At 56.4% G+C, this 26,815-nt stretch overlaps 1 protein-coding gene across 2 annotated transcripts; it reads right to left on the bottom strand.

Annotated features, from left to right (window-relative positions):
• Nucleotides 1-145: 145 nt before the first annotated feature.
• Nucleotides 146-26,815, bottom strand: LOC128827923 (angiopoietin-2-like). Of its 2 annotated transcripts, none has more exons than XM_054012143.1 (9): nt 26,689-26,815; nt 12,474-12,629; nt 11,328-11,449; nt 9,178-9,410; nt 8,518-8,642; nt 7,675-7,776; nt 5,701-5,867; nt 1,217-1,347; nt 146-708 (listed from the first exon to the last, which is right to left on the bottom strand). In XM_054012143.1, the coding sequence occupies exons 1-9, from the start codon at nt 26,737-26,739 to the stop codon at nt 548-550; spliced, it is 1,248 nt and encodes a 415-aa protein (XP_053868118.1). In that variant the 5' UTR covers nt 26,740-26,815; the 3' UTR covers nt 146-547. The 2 variants fall into 2 exon arrangements, with proteins under 2 accessions (XP_053868118.1, XP_053868117.1); XM_054012142.1 differs by lacking the exon at nt 26,689-26,815 and adding an exon at nt 19,708-20,248.

Genomic DNA, 26,815 nt, shown 5'->3' with positions numbered 1-26,815 from the left:
CTCCCTCGCTGCCCATTTGGTTTGCACGCCAAGCAGCCCGGACCACAGGGCAGCGCGCTGGGGCCAGCCCAGCCCCAATGCACCCAGACTGGGGGGGTAAGATCAGCCCCCCAGCTCACGCCCAGGGACTCATCCAGCACAGCTGTGCTCTCCACTGATGCTTTATCTGAACAACGTGACCCCAGTGTCACAAGCCCCCAGCTCCCCAGGAAACAGCAGGATGTTTGTGAACCAGCTCCTGAACCGGGAGGAGATTAAGACCTGGACGCAGGCTGCGTTTGGATGAGCTGGAGGGGGCCGCCTCTGCTCAGGCCAGTCCTCGCTGGCTGGTGCCTGGGAGCGAGCGCTGGCGCGGCGGGGAGGAGGCACCATACAGAGGCAGGGCTAAGCAGGTGTCCAGAGCGCTGTGCCAGCTCGCCCTCGGGGCCGGACCCACGTGCCGGAGGCCGATCACGTGGCGCCACAGGAGCCTTGGTGCAGCCGCAGCCCGGCCCAGCTCCCCTGCAGGGACGGCCCAGCCCCAGCGCCCCGTCCCGTCTGGGGCCTCTCAGAAGTCCGCAGCCCGGATCATCAGGGTGGTGGCCTTGAGTCTGTGGCTGGGCCCCTTCCAGTAGTGCCACTTCATGCCGTTGTAGCGGACTGTCGCGGGGCTAGCGGGGTAGTAAATCCCATTCAGGTTGGAGGGGCCGCAGGCATCGAACCACCAGCCTAGGGCACAGAGAGGGGGTCAGAGGGACGGCGCACCAGAGCCCCAGGGCGAAAGTGGGGGCTGGGGATGACTGGCTCTCTGTGGGGCTGCCACTTTCCCAGCGCTGCCCAGGGAAGCCCAGCAGCGAGCTCCTGCTCTCCTGTGTCTCCCTAGTCAGGCGGTACCACGATATCGCCCCGGGGGGCGGGGCGGGGGGGGAGCAGCCAGGATGTTGCCAGAGCTGGAGTCATTGGGGGCGCGAGAAGCAATGGGCGCTGCCCAGGCAGGGAAGGGCCTTCGTTATCTCACTGCAGCGCTAAGGAGAGCAACAGAGGTGTTCCCAGGGGCCGAGGATCCTGGAGAATACACGGCGGGACCCAGTGGGAGCTGATTCCCGCAGGGAGCGTTAGATGGACCACGACAGAAGAGGCCCAGTTACACGCCTCCCAGCCTCAGCACGGTCATTCAGGGCTGAGTCGGCTACGAGCCCCACCCACGGCCCCGCAGCGCCCCCCTGGGGGCAGTTACCTCCGGTCGCCATCTGAGCGCACTTGCAGCCGCAGCGGTCGTTGTCGGCATCCTTGGTGCTGAAGGCTGTCCCCGGGGGGCTGAGGCTGCTCGTCCTGCCGGCCGTCCCGCTGTAGTCCCGCACGTGGAGCCTGGGGAGACACAAACACAGGGCTGCCACGCCAGGGCCAGGCTCACGGGAGATCAGGGACACGGGAGGCCACGTGGGCATGGTACAAGGTAGGCCTAGAAATGGGCAGCACAAAGGGAGCAAACCCCAGAGGCTTCAGCGCCTTCCAATCCTCAGTTTCTCTGGCACACACCAGGCTGTGTTCCAAACTGTCCTTCCCGCTTCCCTCCTTAGGGCAGGAGTTTTCCCCAGCTCGGGGCTGGGCTGTGGTTCAGGCCAGCCACAGGGCTTTTGACCAGCTTCTCCACCAGTGGGGCGCTTTTACCAAACAGTCCTTCCCCTGCCGCCCTCTTCTCCCTGCTAACTCGGCCCTGCAGGAGCCTTCTAGCTGCCCAGTGTCTACAGACACCTGCCTTGTGCTAGGCCGAGGCAGCATTTACATCGGCCCCTTCTCCCAACTCATTCCTTGTTGGCTGGGTGAGAAGGGAGCCCTGCCCTGCCCCTCGCAAGGCTCCGGGTCCCAGCCCCTTAAAGATTCAGTAACCGGATCCCTTTTAACTGCTACTTCTTCCCTGGACCCTTTTCCTCTCTCCCTAGATCTCCTCGGGCCTTGTGGGTCCAACCACCTGAAACCTTAAAGGCCACGTCACCTGACGGGGACTGACCAGTGGGCAGTGCTGCCCCCAAGTGGCAGAGTTCCCCATGGCACTGCCATTTTCTATGCCTGCCTTGTGCAGGGTGCTGCCCAAACACAGAGAGCGACAGGCGAAAGGAGCTGGGACTTTGTGAGCAGTACCAGAGCTGGCAATGGCCCCATTCCCTCCCAACCCTGGAGAATCCGCAAAGGGCAGACGCTGTGTGACAGATGCCTGTCGCACCAGCTGTGCTTGGCCTCCGTTGCTGGCTTTCCGGAGTGGGATGGCGTGGGGGATCTGCTGGAGGGCACTGACTGGCGGGGAAGGGAGGATGGAGTCATGCCAGATGTCCCCAGGGCCCTGAAGCCGTGCGCTGGGTGAAAACAGGAGCTGCAGTTTCCAAAGCAGTTGCCAGTATTGTCCCCTCAGCAATTTGCCGTGGGCAGCCACTGCCCGCTCCTGCCTCCTCTACAGAGACGATGTTTGTTTTGCTTCTTTCTCACACAAAAACACCCTGCCCGAGACAGGGGTTATTTAGCTTGGCACTAGGGCCCGCAGGGTCTATTGTTCTCGTGGTGTCCTGACTAGCTGAAGCAGCAGGTGGCTTTATAGGTAAGAGAACCAGCTTCCCACCCTGGACATGCACAGACACAAATATTATTGCCGGCAGGCATCAAGGAGTTGTGACTTGCCGCAGCTGTGAAGCCGAGCGCCCCCTGCTGGTGCAACTGTGTTTGGACCAAAGGCCAGGCCAGGGAGAAACCCAGGGCCCCACTGCACAGCTCCAGCCACCCAGGGGCTCTGAAAGCAAGATGCAACGGTGGCTCAGGGTTTTCAAAGAGCTGCAGCCAAGGAGCTGTCACGGCTGTGTCTAGCCCTGGAGACCACGGAGGGGGCACTCGGATGGACAATGACCCCTTCTTGCTCATGGGCCAGCTATGGATTCACAGTGTAAGAACCCGCAGCGCTGCCTCTGCGTGCGCCGAGCTGCGTGGGTGGTAGCGGCTACTCTGGGGTGCTGGGCTTGGAAAGGGACCCGCTGGCCTTGCTTTGGATGCTGTCATTGGCCTGCCTGTCTGGAGCTGGATGGAATGCGAGGAGTTGAGTGACGGACCTGCCATGGAGCAAGGGCAGCTGTTGGATGTGGGTTGTTACCCATGACCTTGTGTTTTGCTGGGGCCGATCGCCAAGAAGGACTCGGCGAGAGCCCTGCTTCTCATGGCAGAAAACAAAGACAGCATCGGGGCAAACCACGTGCACAAGCTGCCAGGCCAGGGTGACGAAACGCAAACTGGCTAGTGAGGACTCTTAGGTGTTTGCAGATGGAATTTCACAGCATAGCCCCAGCATCCAGGATAAAAACGCCTCTAAAATTCCTGAAAAAGCTGCCTGTGTGTCTCACCAGGTTTGGGGACTCAGAGCCAAATTCTCAGCGCTTGGGGAAAAGCTGTTAGATCAAACAAATGGAGAACGAGCCCGGCCTCCTGCCAGGAACCCCGATCCCCATTCATTACCGGGGTGTGGTGCTGCGCCAGCCAGTCCAGTAACCATGATTTGTATTCCCTGGAGGGATCAATTAGAACCAAAGCCCAGTGCAGCCACTGGAGAGACTCCCCCTGATTTCCACTGGCTGTAGATCAGGCACAGACGAAGATTTCTGCCCTTCATCGCAGAGCCGGGATACTCAGGAGAGCAGGATTAGCCTGCCAAGCACAGACCCCACTGGAAAACACGGCTTCTGGATTTAAAGCTCTGAGGCCACGGTTCCATTGGGTTTTAGCAAAGGGCATGTGCTTGGCTACTATAAAAAGCTGTTTTATTCCCTTGTCTCTTTCGTTTGCAAAGTGCATGCCACCCTGGAGGCAGCAGGACTCTCACTGGAAAAGACATTTGCATTAAGATGATTTCAGTGAACTGGGAGGAGGCGCGTGAGACTCTTGAAAAGGTTTCATGGAATTGTTTCCTCACGTGAGATATAACTGGGGGAGTCTTTGCCAAACTCCAGGCCAGGGCTGCCAGTCCTGTATTGACTCACCTCATTGGGAAAGCTCTTCCCAGCGATAGGCCCTGTCTGTACGTGTTTGACTCCACCAGCGTTACTAACGTGGGGCCATTGGAGCAAGTGCTTTCGGTGCTGGAGCTGCCTGGAGTCTATGGAGCACACAGAATCACGCGTGTCCGCTGATCACGGCCAGGACTGGACCAGCGCAGCTGCAGTGCCGGTAGCTCTCTGTGAGGTCACACTGGTGTTGTATGGCACAGAATCCCGATTCCCACGTCACCAAGCTGCTGCCACGTGCAAAGCAGACCCCGTGGGGTATTGCAGCCCAGCTAGGAGGAGGCCATGCCCCAGGTGCCTGGTAAAGGAGCCGATTCTGAGCTGGCTTGGATGGTGAGTATGGGTGGGGTTGTTGGCACCAATTGGCATGGAAGGAGCCCGCTCTCTCTTCGAGAGTGGTCATAGGTGTTCCCCAAAAGCCGGGCTCAGACGTACAATGTGGACAGCCTGTAGGGCCCGGCGTGCTCTGCCGTGTGGGGAATCTAGACTCAATTCCTGCTCTACTCATGAGCACGGCAACGTGCCCAGTAGAGAGAGCCGGATAAGGCACTTCACAGGATCACGTTCCTCCCTAGCGACCGCTCCGCCCAATTACTGAGTCAGCGTCTGATCAGAGGCTCGGACAGCTCGGGGGTGTTAAAGCTAAAGGGGGTGAAAATGGGAGGGAGCGTGGACAAAATCCCAACGAGACTTTGCAGAAGGAACTCCGAGCCGGGGGTGCTCCGGGCTGGGCTTCTCCAGGAACAGGAGCATCGGGACGGAGCCGAAACATCACTGGCGGGCTCCAGAGCATGGTGCAATGCGGGTGGTGGTAGTACCTTGGGACAGAAAGTGCCTGTATCGGGGCGGGGGAGCTGCCCCTTTGAGGTCCAGAGACCTGGAGTTGGCCAGCCCCATAGAGTTAGCCCTGCCTGCCGCACCTGGGAGAGGTCTCCTGTTCCTCCCCGCACCTCACCTGGGCTCGGGGTGGGGTTTAATTGGTAGAACCAGCTGGGCACGGAAGAGCTGATTTTCCTCCCAAGAGCAGCAGGAAGCGGCAGAGGAAGGGGGATGTTCAGGGAGAGACAACAGGAGTGAAGCTGGAGTGAGACTTCAGCAGAGGCCTGCCACAGCAGGGAATGGCTGGCAGGAGGGAACGCTGCGTCTTCAGGGAAAAGCTCTGGACAGGGAAGGCCTGAGAGACCCCAGCAGGAAAGCCTACGTGTCTGGACTTGCCGCAGATTCGAGAACTATATTTGGGGAATGATTTGATGTTAATCAATCTAGCCCCCAGGGGGAAGGGGTGCTGAATGAGAGAAGAGCTTGATTGACAGAGTCCTGATAAGTGGGGAAACTGAGGCAGGGCACCTGCAGAGCAACCTCAGGCCACAAGGGGGTGCTGAGGCAGCAGCTGGCTCATGCACAATGCAAGGGGAGCTTCTGCTGCAGCATGGGAAAGGCAGGGGATTCTCCATGGCATGTGCTGTGCCCATGAAATCTCTCTGGACTCTGCTGTGTGGGATGAGAGTGAGCGGGAATTAACCCCCCACCCGCCTTCAGGAGACCCAGAGGCTGATCCTGGCTCTCCAGGCCCAGGTGGGCCTAGTGGATTTGGCAAGGGCTTGATTGCCATCGTGGGCGGGGCGGGGTCATCCTTCGTGCACAAATCGCGACGCTGGAAGCTGGGCGAAGCGAGACTCACCGATAGAGCTGCTCCTCGCTGCCCAGGTGGAAATGCCCATACAGGGAGTAGGCCTCGTTGCTGTCCCAGTCCCGGAGCTGGATTCGGAGGGAATAGGAGCCCTGAGCAGTGAGCCGGTGGATGAAGTCATTTCCCAGCCAGTGTTCTCCAGATGGGGACCCAAAGCCCTGCGTGGAAAGACCAGAAACCCAATGAAGCAAGAGGGGGCTGCCAAGAACCAGCCGGCGGCACTGGGGCTCACCTGGCTTCGCGCTTAGTGGCTGCTACCCGAGAAGTCCCCAGGTTCCTGCTTTGTGATTTCTGTGGTGGAAGGGGCCAGCTCTGCTCTGCTCTGGGGGAACTGTACATACAATGGTAGCTTTGTAACTAGAGCGTCACTGTGGGGATTAAGATCCCACTTCTGGGCCTCTGAGACGCCTCAGGCTCTGGCATCTGGATCTGGTTAGAACGGCTTTCCAAAAACAAAGCCCGAGGGTGGCACCACAGTGTTCAGTGCAGCCAGGCAAAGGCCAAGAGGTGCCCAAGATGGGCTGAAAGAAGGAACCCGGAAGGAAGCAGGTTTTGCAGCACGTCATTCGCTCTACCAGCCCCACAACAGTGCGCGTGGCTGATCCAGGCGCGGTCCAGGGAGCTCTGTGCTGGGCTTTGGAATTCTGAATGAATCCAGACAATGGTTCATTGACCAGTAACTTCTCTGGAGAGCCCACAAGTCAATTGCCTTGGTTACCCCTGCTGTGCCCAGATACATCCCCTCCATCACATTGCAGCCTGAGAAAGGCCAACCAGGGCACCGCACAACACCACAGGCTGAGCCAGTGTATGAGAGGAAGGAGTTTCAGAGCCCCCTGCACTCCTGCTCCTGCCATGTATGGAACCAGGCCATTTCTTGGACGAGACACAGAATCTCCCCTACACCCAGATCCACACCCACACCCCCTCTCCCAGCGCTGTGGCTACAAAACCACTTTCCAGGGCCAGCCACACGACTCACAGGGGAATGAGCTGAAACCACAGCCAGGATCTGAGATCTTTTCCCAGCATCTGCACAGATAGCTTTTCCACGGGAGTGTTTCAGATGGTGGAGAGTGTGTGTGCGTGTGTGCACCAGACACTTCACCATGTTGCCACTTGCCCACGGGGCTCACAGAGCCAAATCCATGCATGGTGCGTCTCTGCAGACTTCAGTGGGCAGGTCCTGGGGATGGATTTGGGGGGACTGGCTGAGATATCACCTTCTAAAACTGTCCCGCCACATGGAAGAAGCCCTGCAATTCGGGACTCACTTGGAGCAGCTGGGGTCTTTCCAAACATCAAGGGTATGGATCCAGATGTTCCCTTCCATACAGCCCACGCAACCAACTCCCAGCAGGGTATCCGGGGGGAACCCTCCCTCCCTTGACCAGTTAGCAATTTGGGCATCTATATTTGACACCCCCTCGGACCCTGGGCCATCCGTGGAAAGCGGGGCCTGGCCTGCTTTGATTCAGGAATGCTGGTGGCACAGAATCTCCAGGTCATGGCCTCTCTCTGTCTATGGGACTTCTGTGCCCGTTACCACAGTATCTGAGCGCCTCTCCGTCTTTACATCACAACACCCCAGTGAAAATAGCCCTGACCCTGCAGCGGGGGGCAACCTCAGCTCCCTCCTTGTGGTGCAGGGGCGGCCCCGCTCTCCATCCCTTCCCCCATCGCTGGGTTCCTGTTTGCGGCCTCCCGTGTACCCAGAGCCAAGGCCTTCACCACATGCCCTGAACAATAAGGCAGTAACCTCTGCTCCTCTTCTTCCTTCCCACGTGTGTAGGGCGGCCGGGGGCTCCGGGTGGGGAAGCGAGGGCCCTTCGCCCCTGGGAGTGGCTGGCTATTCCTAGCCTCCACGGGAAGCTCTTCCTGCCCCAGTGTGAGGAAATGCCGGGGGTCCCACACCACGGCCTCACCGGGGAGGCGCTGGCTGCCGACAGGACGGGGAAGCCTTACGTGTTTGTATTCCTTCCAGGTGCGGTGGAAGTCCACGGAGCCGTCCTTCCGGTGCTGGATGACAGTCCAGCCTCCCCCACTGGTCTCCATGTCGCAGAATGCCTGTGAACGGGACAGCATGGTCACGGCTGGACACATACAGCACAGCCCCACGAGCGGGCGTGGCCCATGCCAGAGCGTGAGGGGCCCACGTCAGAGCGTGAGGGCCTCGTATCCAAAGCAGGGGCTCGGCTGTGATCCCCAGGCCTGGCCCCGGCTAGTAACCATCCCCACTGTGGTGTCCGTGAGAGGCAGAGCGGGCCATTGGGGTGGGTGGATGTGATGGGCGAGGGTTGTTTTGGTTTGACAAGTGCCATTTTTCAGGGCCGGGGATACTCGTCTGCATCTCAGGAATGTGAATGCTCAGCCCCTCTCTGACACATCGCCTCCCAGGTGCTTGGTGCGCTTTGCCTGCACTCGTTAACCCAGCCAACCAGCAGACCCCGTTTGCAGATGGATACGTGGCGGGGCAGAGCTGAAGCGATTTGCCCAAGGCCAGACAGTGAAGCAGTGGCAGAGCTGAGGGAAGAACCAGAATCCCATTGCCCGGCTCCAGACAGTAGCCGCCCCCCGTTCCCCAGAGGTGGGACCAGAAACCAGGAGTCCTGACTCCCCGCCCCTCTCTGCTTTACCCCACTCCCCGCCCTCTACCACTGGCCCCTCCTAGTGGGTGTCAATAAGCTACATCAAGGTGGGGGCTCTGCCAGCAGCCATGTGCTCGCATATCCCGGACCCTGGGCCAAGTCTGCCGGGGGCTGGGGAGGGGGCCCGGCTCAGCTGAATGGTGCCAGGCTGGAGACTTACCCTGGTGGTGGCTGTGGAGTTGGGGAAGCGCAGGGTGTAGACTCCGCTGGCAGTGAGGCCCGATTTGTACGCGCCCCCGCAGTCCCGGAACACCTTCTGCTCCCCCTGCGGGGCCGGGGAGATTTCTGGGTGGAGCAGACAAGGGGACACTCAGCTCTTCCCCCCGCTGCTTCAATTCCAGACGCTGCCCAGGGAGACTGACCCCACCGTCCCCCCTCCCTGTGGCTCTGCTGCCATGGGACCTTGCTCCTTGTGCACCTCCGATTAGCAGCTCACGCCGCACGGTCCCAACCACACTGACATCGCACTCTGCTCCAGCCGCCTGAGTGGAGCCAGTGGCCCAGAATCTGCCGGGAACCCACGGGAGGAGGGAATTCTCAACAGGTGTAAACCCAGCCCAGCGTCTCCTACGCCAGCCCTCCAACCCCAGCATAAGGCTATGCCCAGGGTCCCACAGGGAGCAGAGCCAACCCTCCAAATTAGAGCAGCCCCTAGGCTCTTCAAATTAAAGTGGGGTGGGGCAGCTTGAGAGTCGGGGAGCAGCTCTCCCAACACTCCCCCAGTCTTGCACCAAGTGCGCTGGGCCATTGCTTGGGCCCGACTCCCGAGCAGCCACTCCCAGCCCCCCCCCGCCCCCCCCCCCCGCCCCGCAGTACTGACGGTTGCACTGAGAGACCAAGCTCAGGAGTTGGTGCACTGTGTTCATGAGAGACGCCTGCTGTCTCTGCAGCACCGTGTTGTTGGCTGAGGCTGTGGCGAGGTGCTGCTCCAGTTCCCGGATGAGCTGGGTTTGCTTGGACAACAGGCTCTGCATCTCCAGCTTCTCGGCTTTGATCCCCTGCAGCTCCTCCTCGTGTTTGCCTTCCACGTCCAGGACTTTCTTCTCCAGAAAGCTGGGGGCAGGGGGCCGAGAAGGGGGGGATTAAGAGGAGCCTCAGAGAGAGGGAGCCAAGGAGGGGTGGCCCAGCCTGGGCTGGGGCCTGGGAGCCCTGGCTTCCCCTCCTGGCTTTGCCAGACTCCCGGTGTGACCTTGGTTGGGTCACTTAGTTTCTGTGCCTCTGTTCACATCTACACCAGGGGATAATTGCCCAGCCTTACCTCAGAGGGGGGCTGTGAGGAGAAACACACTAGAGACCGGAAGGAGCCCAGATACCGCGGTACAGGGCAGATGAGGACCAGACAGACAGATCCTGCCCACTGCCTGCTGCAGTCCCCAGGGAGGCACGGCTCTGGGGCTCTGGCTTTCGGCCCCCACTAGCACAGCGCTGCCAGCCCCACGCTTTCCAAAGGCAGGGTGTCTTTTTCAAACTCCACACCCCAGCTTTTCTTGAATCGGCCTCCTGTGTTCTGAGCTTTTAGGGGACGCGTTTTCAAGCTGTGCCTCTATGAAGCCGTCGGCCCAAGCACAGCGCTCAGCGTCCTTCCCAAATGCAATGAGCTGGGGACAGGCCGCCTGCCGCCGGGGCGAGGGGGGTGGGGACGAGCCATAAACCCTTTAATGACAAGTCCCTGGTCTAGCAGAGGCCCCTCTCCCAGCCAGAGCTGTTTGGCTGGCTCCCAGGCAGGCTCTGCCAGCTCCGGTGCCGGGGCCTTAGCTGCAGGGAGGATTGACAAGGGAGAATGTTCCCAGAAGCATAAGCCGAGTGGTCACCTCCAGTCAGTGGGGATCTCACTGGAGCTCAGTCCATTCACGGCACCCGTACTGGGGGCCTTTGACACAAGCCCTTCGCAGTTCTGGGAAGTGCAGTGTGGAGCCGTCCCTCTCCAAGCAGGCGCCCTAAGCCGGCCGGCCCCCTCTGCGTCTGTTAATCACCCTAATAGTGGGGGCAACAACCTATTTATTTACAAGACAAGATGGGGGAGGGAATATCTTTTATTGGACCAACTCCTACTGGGGAGAGAGCCAAGCTTTGGAGCTGCGCAGAGCTCTTCTGTAGGACTGGGAAAGATGCTCCGAGCAAGCGGCACAGCTAAACGCAGGTGGAACAGATTGTTAGCACATATTCTAGGGAGCGTTCAAGGTGGAGTGCCCATTAACACCTCTGCAGTCATAGGACAAAAAGGGGAGTTAGCGGGGTTACAGATTGTTGTAGTAAGCTTGTCTCTCTCACCAACAGCAGATGGGCCAATAAAAGACATTCCCTCGCCCACCTTGTCTCTCCAATATCCTGGGAGCAACAGGGCTACAACTACACTGCGTGTTTCTTTACAGTCACTGCAGGCAGCAGCTGCCTGAGTTTCAGACACATAGTCGCCCACCTCCCTACGCCGCACTCCAGGAAAGGGAGCAGGGCGCTTCCCTGGAGACGCTTAGAACCACTTCTGGAAAGGTAGGTTCTGGGCAAGAGGAGAACTCCAAAGCTCTGGAGTCTGGGATCCCGTGAGCTGCACTGACTTTTGTATTTTATTGTATTTTTATTGGTTGTTCTGTAAGCCAGAGCAAGAATTTCATCCAAACAGGGGTGTTTATTATGATCACAACCCAGGCTGCCAGTTAATTAGCAATATAGGAGCTTAAAATGAGATTTTACTGAATTTGCCATGAAAAATATTTGAAATGAAAGGGGGAAATGTTCCATGAAATGCCAAAGAGTTCCCTGAAACCCACAACTTTTGTCAAGTCTTCTGGGCCAGATCCTCACCTGGAAGGTGACGTCATTGGAGTGGTGTGGCTTGACGCCAGCTGGGGATCTGGCCCTAGAAACAATGCTAAGTCCCAGACCACGCTGGGTTGTCCTGTTTCTATTCTGTGTGGTAGAGACAGCCGGATCCCCGCATTCTCACAGCCCATCCCAGAGAAGGGATTTTACCTGTTCTTCTCCTGGAGCTTGTTTATTTCCTGGGTCTGCAGCAGCAGCTGTTTCTCCAGCTTGTTAGTGGACAGAGAGTTCTCCAGCAGCTGGATCTCCAGCCTTGAGGTCTGATTGAGAACCTGCGCGGGGGGAGAAACCAGACTGGGATGGTCAGGAAGGGATGGGATCCGAGGGGATGTGGGTTTGGGAAACATGCTCCCAAGTCCAGCAGCAGGAGGAGCAGGCTGCATGGGGAAATGGATTTTGGCCTAAGTTGGGTGGGGAGGAAGACTCTGGGGATTAGGTGTCCTGTCCCGGTAGAGCCCTCAGTGCAGTAGGGGGCAGATTTGCAAGGGCTCACCACCCACCGTCGGGGCTGGATTTCTAGACCCCTGCACAGATACAAAATTTGCATTTGCCTCCAATCCGCAAACCTGGTCCATGGGTATCCACATGCGGATATCCATGGATATAAAGCAGATATCCACAGATTGGGGGGAGGGATAGCTCAGTAGTTTGAGCATTGGCCTGCTAAACCCAGGGTTGTGAGTTCAATCCTTGAGGGGGCCACTTGGGAACCTGGGGCAAAATCAGTACTTGGTCCTGCTAGTGAAGGCAGGGGGCTGGACTCAATGACCTTTCGAGGTCCCTTCCAGTTCTAGGAGATGGGATATCTCCATTAATTTAATTTGCAGGGGTCTATGGATTTCCCAGAGCGCTCAGCTCCCATGTAGGCACCAAAACAAAAGGCCAGATTTTCACAAGAGCCCAGGATGCAACATGCATGCAAGATGCTGAGCAATTCTGAAGCATCCAGCCTCAGTCCTCTGAAAGCTGGAGTGCACCTTCTACAACTTTGAGGATCAGGGAGAAGCTGTTTGAAATCACAGCAGCTTCAGTGGTGCACTTGTCATTTAGGTGTCTTCAGCGGAGGTGGCATCAAATTCCCCTCTGTTTCTTATAAAGATCTCCAGCAAAAAATACAAATCCCAATGCACGGAGACTAGCGAGATGCAGTGGAACATTCTCTGCTGTGAGCGGGGAGCCAAGTCCAGCCCAGGGGTCTATGAATGCAATCTTGTTCCAGTCCGTGGAGTCACACGCAACGACTCCAGGGCTCGGCGCCTGGGGGACAGCTCGGGAGACAGCCCAGCCAGCAGTTACCTGCGTCTCCACGTCGGTGAGCTTGCGGGTCTGCTCAGCCGTCTGGCTCAGGAGGTTGCTCCCGATCTCCAATATGGCAGCTGTGTGGTTCTGCACCGTGTGGAACTGGATCTCGGCAAGCTCCATTTTCACATTCTCCTGGATGTAGCTCTCCAGCTGGGAACAAAAAACAGGCAAAGAAGGGGTTGTGTGGGAAACGACTACTTCCCTCAGCAGTGGGAATGGAACGGGGGGGGGGTTACACAGTGCGTCGTCAATAGGTGACGGTGTTACACTGGTAGATAAAGGCCATGCTGTAGCTGCAGCTTGATGTGCTGACTTGGTTGCATACCTACTTACCTACCTGCCCATCTATCTATCCATCCCCCTACATGTCCCGCTAGCTAGCTAGCCAGCCAGACCACCCCTGCACTCCCTTCTCCCTTTCCCCAATCTATCCGTCCATCCATCCGACCCCCGGCACACACCTCCATCCATCCGTCCATCCACCACCATGATTTTTAGGCACCTGCCTTCTGTGAAACATGCAACATGAGCTCTAGGAAACATACCTCATAGTCAGGTTCTCAGGTTAATAATATCAGCCTCCCATGTCTTTGGTTAAACCTCACCTGCCCCCCACCCCCAGAAAGGCAAGGCAGTGCTACTGATCCCCCCCAAGGAGACACGTACAGAGACGTGCAGTGGGGTCACCTGCAGTCATGCTCCCCCCGGGCCTGGCAGAGCTGGGACTGGGTTGTGCTCTAACCACTAGACCGTTCTCTCTCCCTGCATTCCTTGTGCTGGAGGGGACGAGTGGTAAAAAAATGAGAGTCTGGGAACAGGCGAACCGAGCCTCGCTTGCTTCTTTCTGCCTATTGTTTTGTAACTGACCCCCTGCCCCCGAAGGCTGTGGCAAGGGGGCCGCGTGCTTTTCGCTCGCAGGGCCTCCTCACTGCATAAATATTGCTCTCCGCACTGTATATGCAGATGACGTGCCCTGCCCATGTACAAACACGATCATCCCCATGGGCATTTGCCAAACTTCCTCCCATTGTAACGGGGGAGCGAGGAAGGGAATTCAGCTCATCACACCCGCCTGCGCTTGGCTCCTCTTCGCGTGCCCGAGCCGAGAGCGCACGGGGCACGCTGCTCCGGAGCAGGGGCTCAAACCCATTCACTGCGTGCCTCCCATGGCAGTACGCAGACTTCCTCCCTGGATTGGGAGCTCTCCGGGGCAGCGGCCATGTGTCTGTACCAGTGGCCCATTTCACTGCATCGCTTTGCTTTCGTCTGTTACACAGATATAAACAAGGACTTATTTAATCCTTCCACTGTGCCATGGAGCCCATCCTGAAGTGATGCAGGACGGGCCCAGCTCTGCAGTGACTTGTTTAACTTGGAGAGAGATTTTTAAAAAGAAAATTTAAAAAAAGGGTGGGGGTTAAATTAATAAACACTGATGGATTCCCGGTGACTCTGGGAGCACCTCCAACACTCTCAGGTCTGGAATGAATGTGATTCCCTCCCTCACAGCAACCTCTCTCCTTCGTGAAGCAGGATGGGAGCAGGTTTTCAAGGCACCTTTCCTACCTCAGAAAGAGACTGATCCTGGGTATGCAGCGGCCGTGACATGCACACCCACTGTACCTCCCGATGGCTCACACACAGGCTCACATGTTCTGGAGAGAGGCTGCTGGCCCAGACCCCCAGATCCTTGCTTCCTTCTGGGGCAGTTATCAGAGATGGGCAGCTCTATAACCAAAGCCCGGAGGCTCATGGTAGTAAAACACCACCTCCCAGCAGGGCATGTCTGCAGGACCTGGCCCCTTGCCGCTATTTAAAGAGCATCTGCTGGTATTTAGTGTTGTGTTCTCTTTTATTAGGGAACTAGAAGTCCTTGAGAACTAGGGCTAGGAACCAGGCCATCGGAAACTGGGATGATACTGACCTTAGGAACCAGTCGAATCTCTAGGGGAATTAAAGAGTGAGGCAGTACGCTGGGGCTGATTGCAAGGACTGCTTGGCCCACTGAATCCTCAGTCCTCTGACTTGTGCCCAGAAGTCCCATCTGAGTCTGGGGCCCCTTGGCAGTGCGCACTGCACGTGCACTCAGCAAGAGACAGGACCTGGCTCTGCATGATTCTCAGTCTCACTAGACAAGACAAAGGGGAGGAGAAGGGCACAGAACTGACTTGACCAGGCTCCCACCCACCATCTGGCAGAGCCAAGAACTGAGGCCCAGGCCAGTGTCTTAACCGCACGCCGTCCTTCCCAGACACAGGCCCACACTGCTAAGGCAAAGCCAGGGTCATTGAGCTGCAAATGCGCCTGGAGGCTCCACTTTCATTCCCCTCCCCCAGCGGGTTGCCATATCCCTGGCACAAGGCCTATTACTCAGCCAGGCAGATCAGATGTCCCGATTTTATAGGGACAGTCCTGATTTTTGGGTCTTTTTCTTATATAGGCTCCTATTACCCGCCCCCCCCCATCCCGATTTTTCACACTTGCTGTCTGGTCACCTTCTACTCAGCAAAAGCCCTTTTAGTTTAAAATCTGGGTCTCTTTGATGTTACACGAACCCACCGGAGACTATCCTGAAAGGGCAAAACTCTCACTGGGTTTTGGTCCTGAGCAGCCAGGAACTGCCGATTCGGATCAAAATTGCAAAGTAAATCAGAAAACCTGCTAGATTCCAGCTGATTGTTGACAAGGGGGTGGGGTAGATAACGACACCCCCCCCCCCCCGAAATGGGCGCTGGTCAATAAAAAGCATGGACTTAACTCCAGTGGTACCACCCTGATTTGGCCACTTCCAAGCCACAATGGCTGGAAAGCGTTGTCTGACGGGCTTCCCTGCCATATCCCATAACAGCAGGCCCAAGGCGGCCTCTCGCATTCCATTCCTGACGTGCTGGTGGCTGAGTCGCAGCGGGAAGGAGTTACAGGGTGGGGGTTGTTTGGGGAGAGTCGCCCGGGGGGTCTCAGCAAAAGAACAGATTATAAACAGGAAGCTGGGTGTCTGGCAGGAATACCAGGCTCTGTCCGCTGGAGGATCTGAAAGCACTTTGCAGATGTTAATGAACTGAGTCAGGGTCATGATCCCCGTCAATGAAGGAGACGCCTGAGGGACAGACTGTCATGGTTAACACGGGGTCAGCTGGCCAGGACCAGGCGACATGATGTTAAACCTGGCTTGTCCAGGCCTGCTTGATACTGTAACTCAGCAGGGTCGTCTTTCACAGCACAGACAAGCTGAGTGACTTGGCCAAGGTCACGTGCTGAGTCAGTGGCAGAGCTAAGAACAGGCCCCAGGTCAGCCAGAAAACCTTCGTTCTTGTGAGTGAGCGATGGCCAAGCGGAGTCATTCACAATACAGCAGTGCCGGCAGCGTCAGCATGAGCTGTAAAATCCCCCGTCCCTTTGTCCTTGACCAGAGGTTCCAACTCACCTGACAGAACGAGGCTTCCGGTTCCCATGTGGCACCACCAGGGGCATGAGCCTGGCACCAAGGGTGTCACGGCTCTCCACCGCTGCGTGACAGACAATTCTGCCGGGCCTTTTTTGACTTGCAGAAGGAACCCCACCCCTACCTGTGTTGCTAAGACGCCTGATTTTCAAACCTGGGCTCCTTGCACAAAACCTATAACTCCCTTCTGTGGGCACACACAGCTTTATTTTGGCCGTGCTTGGGGCCCCATTGTGCTGAGTGCCGTATATACACCAGTGAGAGCCAGCCCCTGCCCCGGGGAGCTCTCGGAACGGACCAGTTAGTTATTCTCACTTTGCAGATGGGGCACTGAGGCCTAGAGAGATTCAGCGATTTGCTTGAGGTCACCGAGGAAGCCTGAAGCAGAGTCAGCAAGTGAACCCAGATCTCCAGAGTCCCAATGCACCGCTGTACCCACAAGCCCATCCATCGTTGCTTCCCGGAGGTAGGTAGCCCCTCTCCGAGGGGCCTAGACCACGCTCGAAGCACCTCGGTGTGAGGTTTGGAGGGAGAATAATGGGAGATTTGGGGGGGAAATGTTTGCAGGGAAGAGCCGACAGCCTCGTGTCTGAGCTTCATGTGCAAACACTGAGCAGAGGCTCACGGGGAAACGTCAGTGCCAAGCGGTTTCCGCCTTTGGCTCTTTGAGCCCAGCAGGTGGAGTGAAGTTTGCTCCCTTCTGGTACAGCTGAGCGATTACGGAGCCCTGTCCCCCAGACACTCCTGGCGAGGTTGATGATGCACTTTGCTGAGGCTCAGAACCGGCCCATCCTATTTTGCATCCGCCGTGGTGTCTACTGGCTGTCAGAGAGCCCGAGAACCCCCAGCTGCCCCTCGCCCGAGGTGTCCACATTCCATCAGCAGGTCATGGAGCGCAGCAGCAGGGGCTGTCAGGAGGAGGCTGGCACCAGATCCTCACACGTTGGATCAGCTGGGCCCTAATTGCTGCTTTCCCCCCCCCACCACTTGCAGCCATCCTGGGCAGTGACGCGAAGCAGGTTCTCCCCGGGTCATCGTTTGGATGGGAGACTGAGGGCAGCGGTGCTGGCAGTTCAGTGCACGGGAACTTCTGAGTGGCCCATACCAGACACCTGGGCTTTCGCTGCTGCTTCCCCTCTGCTGTCCAGCTGACATGGCCGGTCCAGCTCAGCACCCAGGGGTGAGAAACAGGCCCTAACATCAGCACCTGCCTTCTCAAGGAGAGGCCCCAGGGTGGGGCTTTAGCAGGCGATGAAGCCACCAGCCCAGGGCATCTTGCTTCCAGTGACGATTCCAGCTATACGATTGGAGTCCGAGCGACCAGAGAGAGGCCTGGTACGAAGCAGCCAGCTAGCCCCTGGCATTCCTCTTTGCTGTTCCTTCCTATTGCCCCTCGCTCAGCCACCAGCGTTAAGGCTTTACAATTCACCAGACCGTGTCTCCTTTCCCAGCAACCTGTGGCAGAGCGCCTCTGGCTGGGTTCCCCCTGCTCCCAGTTGGCCCTGGAGGAATCCTGCTTCCCCGATGAGTCTGCATGAGAAACTGTGGCTGGATCCCAGCAGGGCTGAAAACACGAGTGCCTGGGAGCAGCCCCCTGGCTCCGCTCGCGGCGCTGGGTCCCGCTCAGCAGGGAACCAGATCAGCACTGTTTACCCTCCGCCCCAGACAACATGATTCATGGCTTCTTGGGCAATAAACACACATCTGGGTGTCCAGGGAAAGGAAACAGCTGAGGAGAATGTTTTCCAGTCCAGTTCCTAACAGTCTGTGCATCTCCATTTAACCCCTGCAGTGCCAGAGGGCCAGGACGGCCTGGGGAGCACCCTCTCCCACCCAGACCGGGCTCTGTCCACCCTGCCCTCCCTGCGCATTCAGTGTGTGGCATGTTTGTAAAAGCAGTATCAAGACCTGAGCCCCTGGGGGGGCAGCAGCCTTAGGAACCTGTAATGTGCTGGCAGACAGAAGGGGACTTTTCCATGCAGATCAGGTTCAGCGGCACTGATGACTAAATCGCCCCAGTTCCTAGAAACAAAACCCTGCTGCTTCACCCCAGACACATGTTTTCTGCCTGCCTGGAGTCTGGGTCAGCTGCTGCGGCTTCCCAGACTGTGCCTCCGTATGGCACAATCACAAGAATCCTGCAGGTTATGTCGCTGCCGCCCCTTGTCTTTCAACGGGTCCTCAAACGACACGCAGTATATTCTGCACACAGCACCACGAAAATTCAGCCACAACTCCGGAGGAAGCCACAACGGACCCCGGATAGGACAGAAGTGACACAGCTAAGGATTCTGGGGCAAATCCCGTCCCGTGGAATCCTTAGAGTCCATGCTGAGCTGGCAGGACCTTGGGAGCTAAGGTCTCATCCAGAGACCCCTGCACAGCAAACAGCATTGCTCTCAATGCTGCACTACATGCTATCCCAGTGAGTGCACAGGAATATGTATTAACACAAGGGCGTTGTAATGCTCGATATTAATCACGTTCCGACACTTTCCCCTGTACTGCTCACATGCCCTCAGCCTTTGATCTGATGGGGTTTTTATTTGGGGGGATTTATTTTTAATTAAATTCTCCCCTAGTGCAACTATTTGCTTATTGCTTTGGTAGAGTGCAAAGAAGTTTGTTCTGCCCTGCGTAGGTCGTCTTTGGAAAGAGATGTAACGTAGTCTGAATTAGACACATGCCCCCCATAGCAGCCTGGGAACAAAGAGGAAGGAAACAACCCCTCTGCTGCCTGGCTGGTATCTGCATGCGAAGCAATTGGTATTTATGGGTTAGGAAGGAGCCCGATATACCCTGCAGGCACGGGGTGAATCCTGGCAGCAGAGAAGTCAGTGGCAGAAATAGTGACAAAAGGATCAGGATTTCACCCATGCGGCTCGATTCTGACATTGCTTCTAAACTGGTTTTACTTCAGTTCGCCGGTGTAAGTGGAGTTATTCCTGATTTACACCAGTGTAACTGGTACCAGAGTCACTCTCAAACTCTCGGCTTGCAAAGGAGAGACCTATGAACCCAAGTGACTGTGATTTCCTGGGTTTTAAAATAACTGGAAAGAAAAACAGAAAAAGAATTTTTCCGCTCCGGCTCTGCCGGTAAAAGAACATCAGGCACAGCCGAGTAGCAGAACACGGGTCTGAGAACAGAGACAGAAAGCATGTCACACTCAGGAGGGGGCTAGTAGAGATCTAACCTTTTAAACAGTTTAAAAGGGGTATTTAATATTAGGCGAGATGCTAGGTTCCCAGGATCAATAAAGAAGTTGCCCATTTAAATGATCCAAGCCCTTGTACTGTTTTCCTCATCTATAGGGGTAACTTACCTGCAATAATGCTGAGACTGTCTGGGTCAAGGCGAGAAGCCTGTTTGGTCCCTTTAACAAAGTAATTATACAGCAGTTCCCAGGCACAGACTTTGACCAAAGCCTCTCGAGGAAGCCAGCGCCACATGGTTACGGTCAGAAAAGTGACAGTGCAGCCTTGTGTCACATCCACCCACATTACTGCGCAAAGACGCTTTTGCTGCTGCAAAGGCAGGAGTTAGGGGAGAGCGAGCTGGGTCCTAGCCTGGCTCGTGCATCGGCAGCAGAAAGGTAGCAAGCTGCAAGAGGTCGCCCCTTGATGCAAGAGGCAGAGGGAGCCCCGTTTGACTCTCCGAGCCCAGAGGGAGGTTGGCAACGCGACATGTTTGCAGGCCAAGCCCTGTGTTTGGAAAGTGCTGTGGGCACTGCTGCAATCTATACAAGAACCACTGCGATCCAAGCAGGCCCTGACTGGATCTTACCTTCTGCAGCCACTGTGTGTTGTTTTCCATGACGTTCTCCAGCTGTTGGAGCCGCTTGGCTGGCCACTTGGGCTCAGGCACGGGCGGAGCATCTCTCTGCAGCGAGTTGGAGACCTGGTATTCGGCGGCGGTGGGGTAACAGCCCCCAAGCTCTGGGAGCAGGAAGGTGTAGCTGCAGGGCCCATGCTGCACCTGGTGCTGAGGTCTCTCAAGGCTGTCCTTCCCTTTCAGGTGGGAACCAAGTCCCAGAGCCAGCACAGCCCATGCAGCCCCCACTAACCACAGCAGAGTTCCCCCAGCTCCCATCCTCACCTTCCAGGTGGCTTACTCCTACCCAGCTGAAAGGGTCTGGTTTGAACTTCACACGCACGCACGTTTCCCTGCTTCTGTGCTGCCTGGTGTGGGACACTCAGTCCTCCCCCTGCTCCGCTGCTGCTGACATGTGGCGTCTGACAGCTCCGAGGCTGGGCGCGCAGCTGGCCAGGAATCCTGCTCCCTGAGTCTGTGTTTCCACGATAAAGGCCCTCGATTGCTTCCTATATCTCTGGCCCATGTTCTCCTGACAACCGCAGGAAGTTTTATTATTATTATTATTATTTTCAGCCCTCCCCTTTCCCCTCCCTCGCCCCCCAGCTCCTCTCCCGCCCCCTGTGGGGCTCTGGAACCCGTCCCAGTCCCAGCCCTCTTTGAGGATGCCTTGTCCCTTGGAATCCAGCTCCCTCAGAGGAGATAATTAGGCTACAAGAATGTGTGTCAGCCCCCAGCCCAGGCCAGGGGCGCTGGGGCTTTCCGTTTATCTTAGGCGGCCGCTTGGCCTCGCCTCCTCCCTTCCTGCCGTTCTCTGCAAACTCACTTTGCCTGGCAGAGCTTGGAGAATAGTCAGCCTCACCCCCCAGAGAGTGCTTCCCAGCACCCCGCTTTCTAACCCTGGCACCCCCTCCCGCACAGGCAGCTTGTCAGTGGCAGGTCTGTCACAGGGGGGTTACATGTGCCAGGAAGGTCTGGAAAACCTGCCCCGCTGGGAGAGACGAGCGAAGCTCCGACTACTTTGCCTGGTGGGTTCAGAGGGGAGCCGCTCACAGTCTGGCTGCAGCTCCCAGGGTGAAGAGCTGTTTGTCATGGAGTCCCCGGGCGATGCTCTGGAACTGCTCCCCACAAAGCCAGTCAGGACTTTGGGGAGCCTCCTCTCCCTTGGAGCAGACTGTCTTCAAGGCAAGACACTCACTCGGCTTCACCTCCTGGGTCTCTCCTGGGAGCATTCAGCATATGCCCCTCCGTGCGCTTCCCACAGTGAGTCCACCCAGGCGGGGTCCTGGGGAAGCCAGAGGGTAGTGCACCCCCACTTTGCAGTCAGACGTGACTCTCGGCCAGCCAGTAAAACAGAGGTTTATTAGATGACAGGAACACGGTCTAAAACAGAGCTTGTAGATACAAAAAACAAGATCCTTCCGCCGGGTCCATTCTGGGGCCCAGCGAGGCAGACACCCCTGTCTGTACTCACTCCCAGTCCCCAGCCAGCCGCAAACTGAAACCCCCTCCTTTCTCGCCTTTGTCTCCCCCGCCCCAGCCAGGAGGTCACCTGATTGTTCACCTTTAGCTGTTCCCTTGCAAGGGGGGAAGGGCCCTGGCCATTTGTTGCTAGGATACAGATTGTCGGCCATTTATGCACACCAGAGACTTAAGAAATGCATAGGGGAAACTGAGGCACCCACACGGTATTCAGAGGAAACATTAAGAACAGTTCCACTTCGTCACACTGAGCTGGCTCTAGGGGGAGGTCTTGGCTTGAGAACTGTCCCCCACTCGTACAAGGGTCAAGTCAAGGGGCCGCATCCCTCCCCCTCCCACGCCACACTGGGGGGACATCCAGGACAGCCACAGCGTCACATACACCGACTGGGAGAGTCCCGGGTGCTGTACGTGTAGCTAAAATGGAGGCAAATGTTCTTTGCCCTGCTAAGCTCGGGTCCATACGTTTAAGGGTTTAATGTGTTTGCTTTTAATTTGCCCAGAATTGTTTTGCAGTGTTTTTGTTACTCAATAAAGTTCTATTGTTTGGAAAAGAATCCCGTGTTTCTTGTAGCAATTACCCCCCCTCCCCAAGCAGGAGGGAGATGCTTTGTTGACCCTCAAGGTTCTTGCTGTTTGCTGTTACGTCTTCTGTTTGGGGAGCATTACGGGAGGGTCAAATCACTGTCGGCTGAGGCAGGGTAGGGCCTGTGGAAACCATGGCTCTGGGCACAGGCACCAACTTTCCAATGTGCCTGGGGGGGGGGGGCGGTGCTTGACCCCCAGCTCTGCCCCAGGCCCTGCCCTCACTCTACCCTCCCAGAGGGGATTGTTTTAGGGACCCCCTGACTGCCTTGGGGAGGTTGGTTCTCCAGGGATTACAAACAATCCCATAGCACTTGAGACCAGCAGCGGCTGAACCCCCAAAGATTCAGAGGCTGGGCATGGTCCAGATGAGCTCCCAAATGCTTGGTCGTTCAATTCTCCAAATGTCTCACATCTGCAGAGTTGGGCTGGGGGGATCTCCCAAGAATGGCTCCCTTGGGGTATTCTGTCATTTCCAGTGGCTGGTCTAGACGCTGCCCCAGACATTTCAGGACTGGGCTCATAGTTTCCAAACTGGCTTATTCATGCCTACTCATGACCCAAGTCAGACTCGAACCCAGGTCCCCAGCCCACCCGTCCTCAGCAGCATTTCTAAACAACTCGTCCCGCTCCGTGCAAGAGGCCTGTGAGGTTTGCAGGGTTTGTTCCGGCTTGGAAGGGTCACTTGTAACATACTTGTTCCAGTAAATATTTACTGAAGTTCCATGGAGCTCCTGGCAGAACTGGCTCCCACAGCACCTCTGCCCTCAGCCACATTTCCGCAGGGCCAGCATTTGTTTCTCATGCATCTCAGCCGAGAAAAACCCAAAGGGAAGGTTTCAAGCACCTGCCCACTCCTGTTGCTGTAGCTACAGTGACAGTCCCTGATACCAGCGCAGGCTGGAGCAGCCTACAGGATTGTTTCCTGAATCCAGGTAGGAGAAGGGCTCCCACATCCACCCATCTTGGGACCCCCTAGTAGCACCTTGTGCCAGCTGCCAAAAGGAAAGTTTGTTTCTTCAAAAAGAGGAAGCCCAAGCCCCAGGGACTGCCCCAAGCAGCTGGCACAAGCCCAGGTAGGACAGGTTGGCACACTCGGTGGGACAGTGAGAAGGTGAATAAACACCTGGACAAAGACATCCCTCATCTGAATTCAGGGCTTGCAGAAATTGATATATAGGCCTCCCTGCAGGTTCATACAGTAGGAACTTGCCCTACTGCTTCGAGCACAGGACGCAGATTGTATGATTCTCAGGCAGATGAGAAAGCCTGGAAGTTCGCGCACTGGGGCTGCCTTAAGCAGCCGCAGCCTGTGAGGCCCCAGGATGGCAGCGCTCCCGGCGTGGGCATCAGAGAACGCGTAGCCAATGCATGTCAGTATCTGATCCATGGTCCTATTCTTGTGGCCTCCCTGGCCTCTCGTGTGCCGCACTGGAGAGCCAGCCCAGGTGGTCCCTGGCTTGGAAAGGGGCTGTTAAAGCAGGCCCCTCGAACGGAAACCACTCGCCTTGCTGGGCAAATGACTTGGTCAGGAGAGCTGCTCCCATACATTTGCTAACGAGAGCTGAGACGGGGTAGTTTTTTCCTGCCCCCCAAACAGCAAAATAACTACACAAGTGCATTTGTTGAATCTAGCAGAGATGGAAAGGGCAGCCGGAGCTTCAGGGACTGGGCTAATTTGTATTCCAACAACAAGGCTCAGAACTTTAAGGGACCCCAGTCGTGGGCAGTCGCCCATTGACTAGGAGCCGCTAATTACATGCAAGGTCGCAGGCTGAAGCTGGGGTGTACCTGGGGTGCACGGCCCCAGCACCCCCGTGATGGAAGACAGCGATGCATGCTTGCTAACAGAATGGTGCGATCGTTCCCAGGGACTCAGCCTCAGCCCGGCAGGGAGCTCGTGGCTGGCCCAGCAGGTGAGCACGGTGCATAGCTGTCACTGGGATCCCCAGGTACTGTCAGTTACAACAGATCTGTGAGTGCTCCCCACAGTGTACTAACGGGGACCTACTCAGAGACAGGAGGGAGGTGGGGAATGGTCCGAGATTAAAGCACAGTAGAGACTTGGGCTCTATTCCTGTCTCTGCTGCAAGTTCCCTATGAGATGTGGGCCAAGTCACATTCCCACTTCGGTTTCCCTGTCTATCAGAGAGAGGGGTGACAGGATCTGCTTTGAGATCCTGGAGCAGAAGGTGCAAAGGAAGGGCAAAGAAATAGCTTTAAAAGGGGATACTAAATAATCCAGCCTGCCGGACGCAACATCTTGTAAGAGCTCCTGCCTCGTCTCACCACATACCAACCTCCTGGGTGGTTGTGTCCTTCCCAAGTGTTACCCAAGTGTCTGGGCCAGACTCCAAGGCACACAGCTCTGCTCACTCCAAGGGAACTCCTTCACCCGCTCTCCAGCTGCACCTCTGGCCTGTGTGTGTATGGAGCTCTGCTGGTCCTCTCCGTGCCAGTCTTTCCGCCAGAGCCCCGGCCCCATATGTAGGACCAGCACGTTCAGTGGATGGGGAGGGAAGAGGGGACAATGCAGGCACCCACATACCTAGAAGAGCCAGTGCTGGCATGGGTTCTGCTTCAGACAGAAAAGGGAAAGGTGGTTTTAATTCCCCCTCCTGACCCACACCCCTGTTCTTTCTGTCTTCATTCAAGTAACTGGGAAGGTTCTTGGTTTGGTGCCCGCATGAGATAATTCCCTGCAGAACGGGCCATTGTTCTGCTACAGCTGAACCGCTCACACCCCAGAACATACACAGATGCAAAGCAAATCCACCCTCCATTAAAACATTCAAAAACCACCCCTCCCCCGCAAAAAAACATAATCTTTTTGTCTCATTCTTGTTCTCTCCAGGCCAGATTTCCAAACACAACTGCCACAATTGGGATTTTGAAGCTCGAGTTCTCACATGCATGACTTTTTGACACCCTGGTTTTGGTGCACACAGAAATAAGGATTTGTCATTTTTACTTAGTATTTGGGACAATGCTGTCCAAAGCAGCGGGTGCACAGTCCCTGCCCCATTGCACTTACATTCTAGATTAGACAGATGCTACATTCAACGAGGAGTTTAGGAACAATGGTCTAATTACAAGGGGATGAGATGGGGGATTAATGTTGAGGAGGGTGATTTTAGTCTGTGTTGTTGCAAATTTGATTTGCATGCACAAATTGGGTAGTTAGCTGCCTCCCTACTCCATTTGCATGCACAAAGCTGAGGATTTGCATGTGCAAAACCTTTGGTGTGAAATATCTCACCTACAAATTGAGAGGCCAGCATGAAGCTTATTTAAAATTCTCCGTCCCCTTCCAGTTTATTTTGCTTTAGATTAATAAACTATCTGGCAAACTCCCAGCAATGGAAAAAAGTCTTGACTGCTTTCCAAGGAGCAAAGAAAAGTGTCCACCAGCGAGGCTGCTTCCTCTCTGATAACCTCCCACTGAGACAGTGCTTCAGCCTGGCTTCACTTATTCTTGACTATCTGGGTCTGGCACAGAAAGCCAAATTGCGGTTCAAGTCCCGCGTATGTGTCCTGTTTGAGGAGAAGGAATGCAGAGCAGCCAGCCCAGGGCTGCGGAACCTGCTTGGGCAAGCTTCTGGGAGGAACCCTGTAAACCCCCAGCCCTGTGCCCTGGTTCAGAGTTCATTGGGTGGGGGGGTTCCCCCGGTGGTGGTTTGTCTAACTCCAGAGATTGATGGGAGCCAGCACTGTCCCTGCACCCAGTGAGCAGAAACTGGAAATGTGCATTGGGGAGCTAACCAGTACACAAGGGATCTTCTGTTTGTTCAGATGCTCTCCCTGGGGACGCACCAGTGGATCCCTGGGGACTGCACCACCCCAAGACCAGACTGCCAGGGATGGTCCCACCACTTTATCCCCCCATTCGACAGACAGGGAACAGAGACTAGAGAGACTCAGTAACTTCGTCAGGGTGACACAGAGTCTGCGGCAGAGCCAGGAATGGGACCCAGGAGCCAGGTCCCTTAATCACAGCATCATCCTTCCTCTCACTTTAGGGTCACCATCAATGGGCACTGAGTCACCTACGATTAAGTGGTTTATAATAAGGCCTCTCAAACTTGGTTGCTCATTGCTCCAGTCAGCCAGTGTGAGCTGGGGGGAAAGGGGGGCGACACAGGGAGGAAGCCAACTACTTGGCAAGGAGGAATCTTGGATGGGGGCTGAAGAATCTCTTGTTTTTCCTCCACATTCTCCCTGCCATGAGTAACATTCTGCAAACACACAAGCCCGTGATTTGGAGGCCAACACTTCCCGTAAACAATGGACATTTCTTAATGAGCCCCGGCACGAAAGCGAGGCTGTAAACACGTAGCCTAGCACAGCTACTGCTCGGTTCAGCGCCCAGGAAATTACAGTCAGCCACAACCAGGATGAGCCCCCGGCCAGGCAGCTCCTTATAAGCCCCTCAGCTCCCGTCACCACTGCAATTACTCACCAGGCTATTATTTATCCCCCCAACAGCCAGGCAGGAACCTGCCCCCTCCCTCCCCCCATCTGAGTGTTTTAGTTTGCAAGAGCCTGATCCAAACCCCAGCTGAAGGCAGCCGGAGACTTTCCCCATTGACTGCTTTGTCTCAGGCTGTTACTGCTCCTGGAAATGAAGGGCAGAGGTTCCTAGTTAGGGCAAGCCAGCGTGCAGAGGCACGTTCCCTCACACAGCCCAGGCCTGGCCCACAGCTCCCCTGCCAACGGACCCTTCACCCTGCCCTGCAATACCCTCTGCCCTGCAGCCCTGAGTTCCCACCCAGCTCTGCCAATGTCCCTCAGCCTCTACACGCCATCGCCCGGCTATCCCAGTCCTGGATCCCTTCCTTCCCCTCCTCCACAGCTCTGCCAGTGCCCCTCAGCCTTGCCCTACAATACCCTGTGCTGTTCCAGTCCCGGGCTACTTCTGAGCAGATTCCGTTCACCCATTCCAGGTCTGGGTCTGCCAGGCAGTAGGCACAGTGAGAGCAGAGGTGGGCACAGTCTGCCATGTGTGTAATCCGAA

The sequence above is a fragment of the Malaclemys terrapin genome, chromosome 22, assembly GCF_027887155.1.
Source record: "Malaclemys terrapin pileata isolate rMalTer1 chromosome 22, rMalTer1.hap1, whole genome shotgun sequence".
In the NCBI taxonomy this organism is placed as follows: Eukaryota; Metazoa; Chordata; order Testudines; family Emydidae; genus Malaclemys; species Malaclemys terrapin.
The sequence above is the reverse complement of the archived record's forward strand: the minus strand, read 5'-3'. Positions and strand labels throughout refer to the sequence as shown.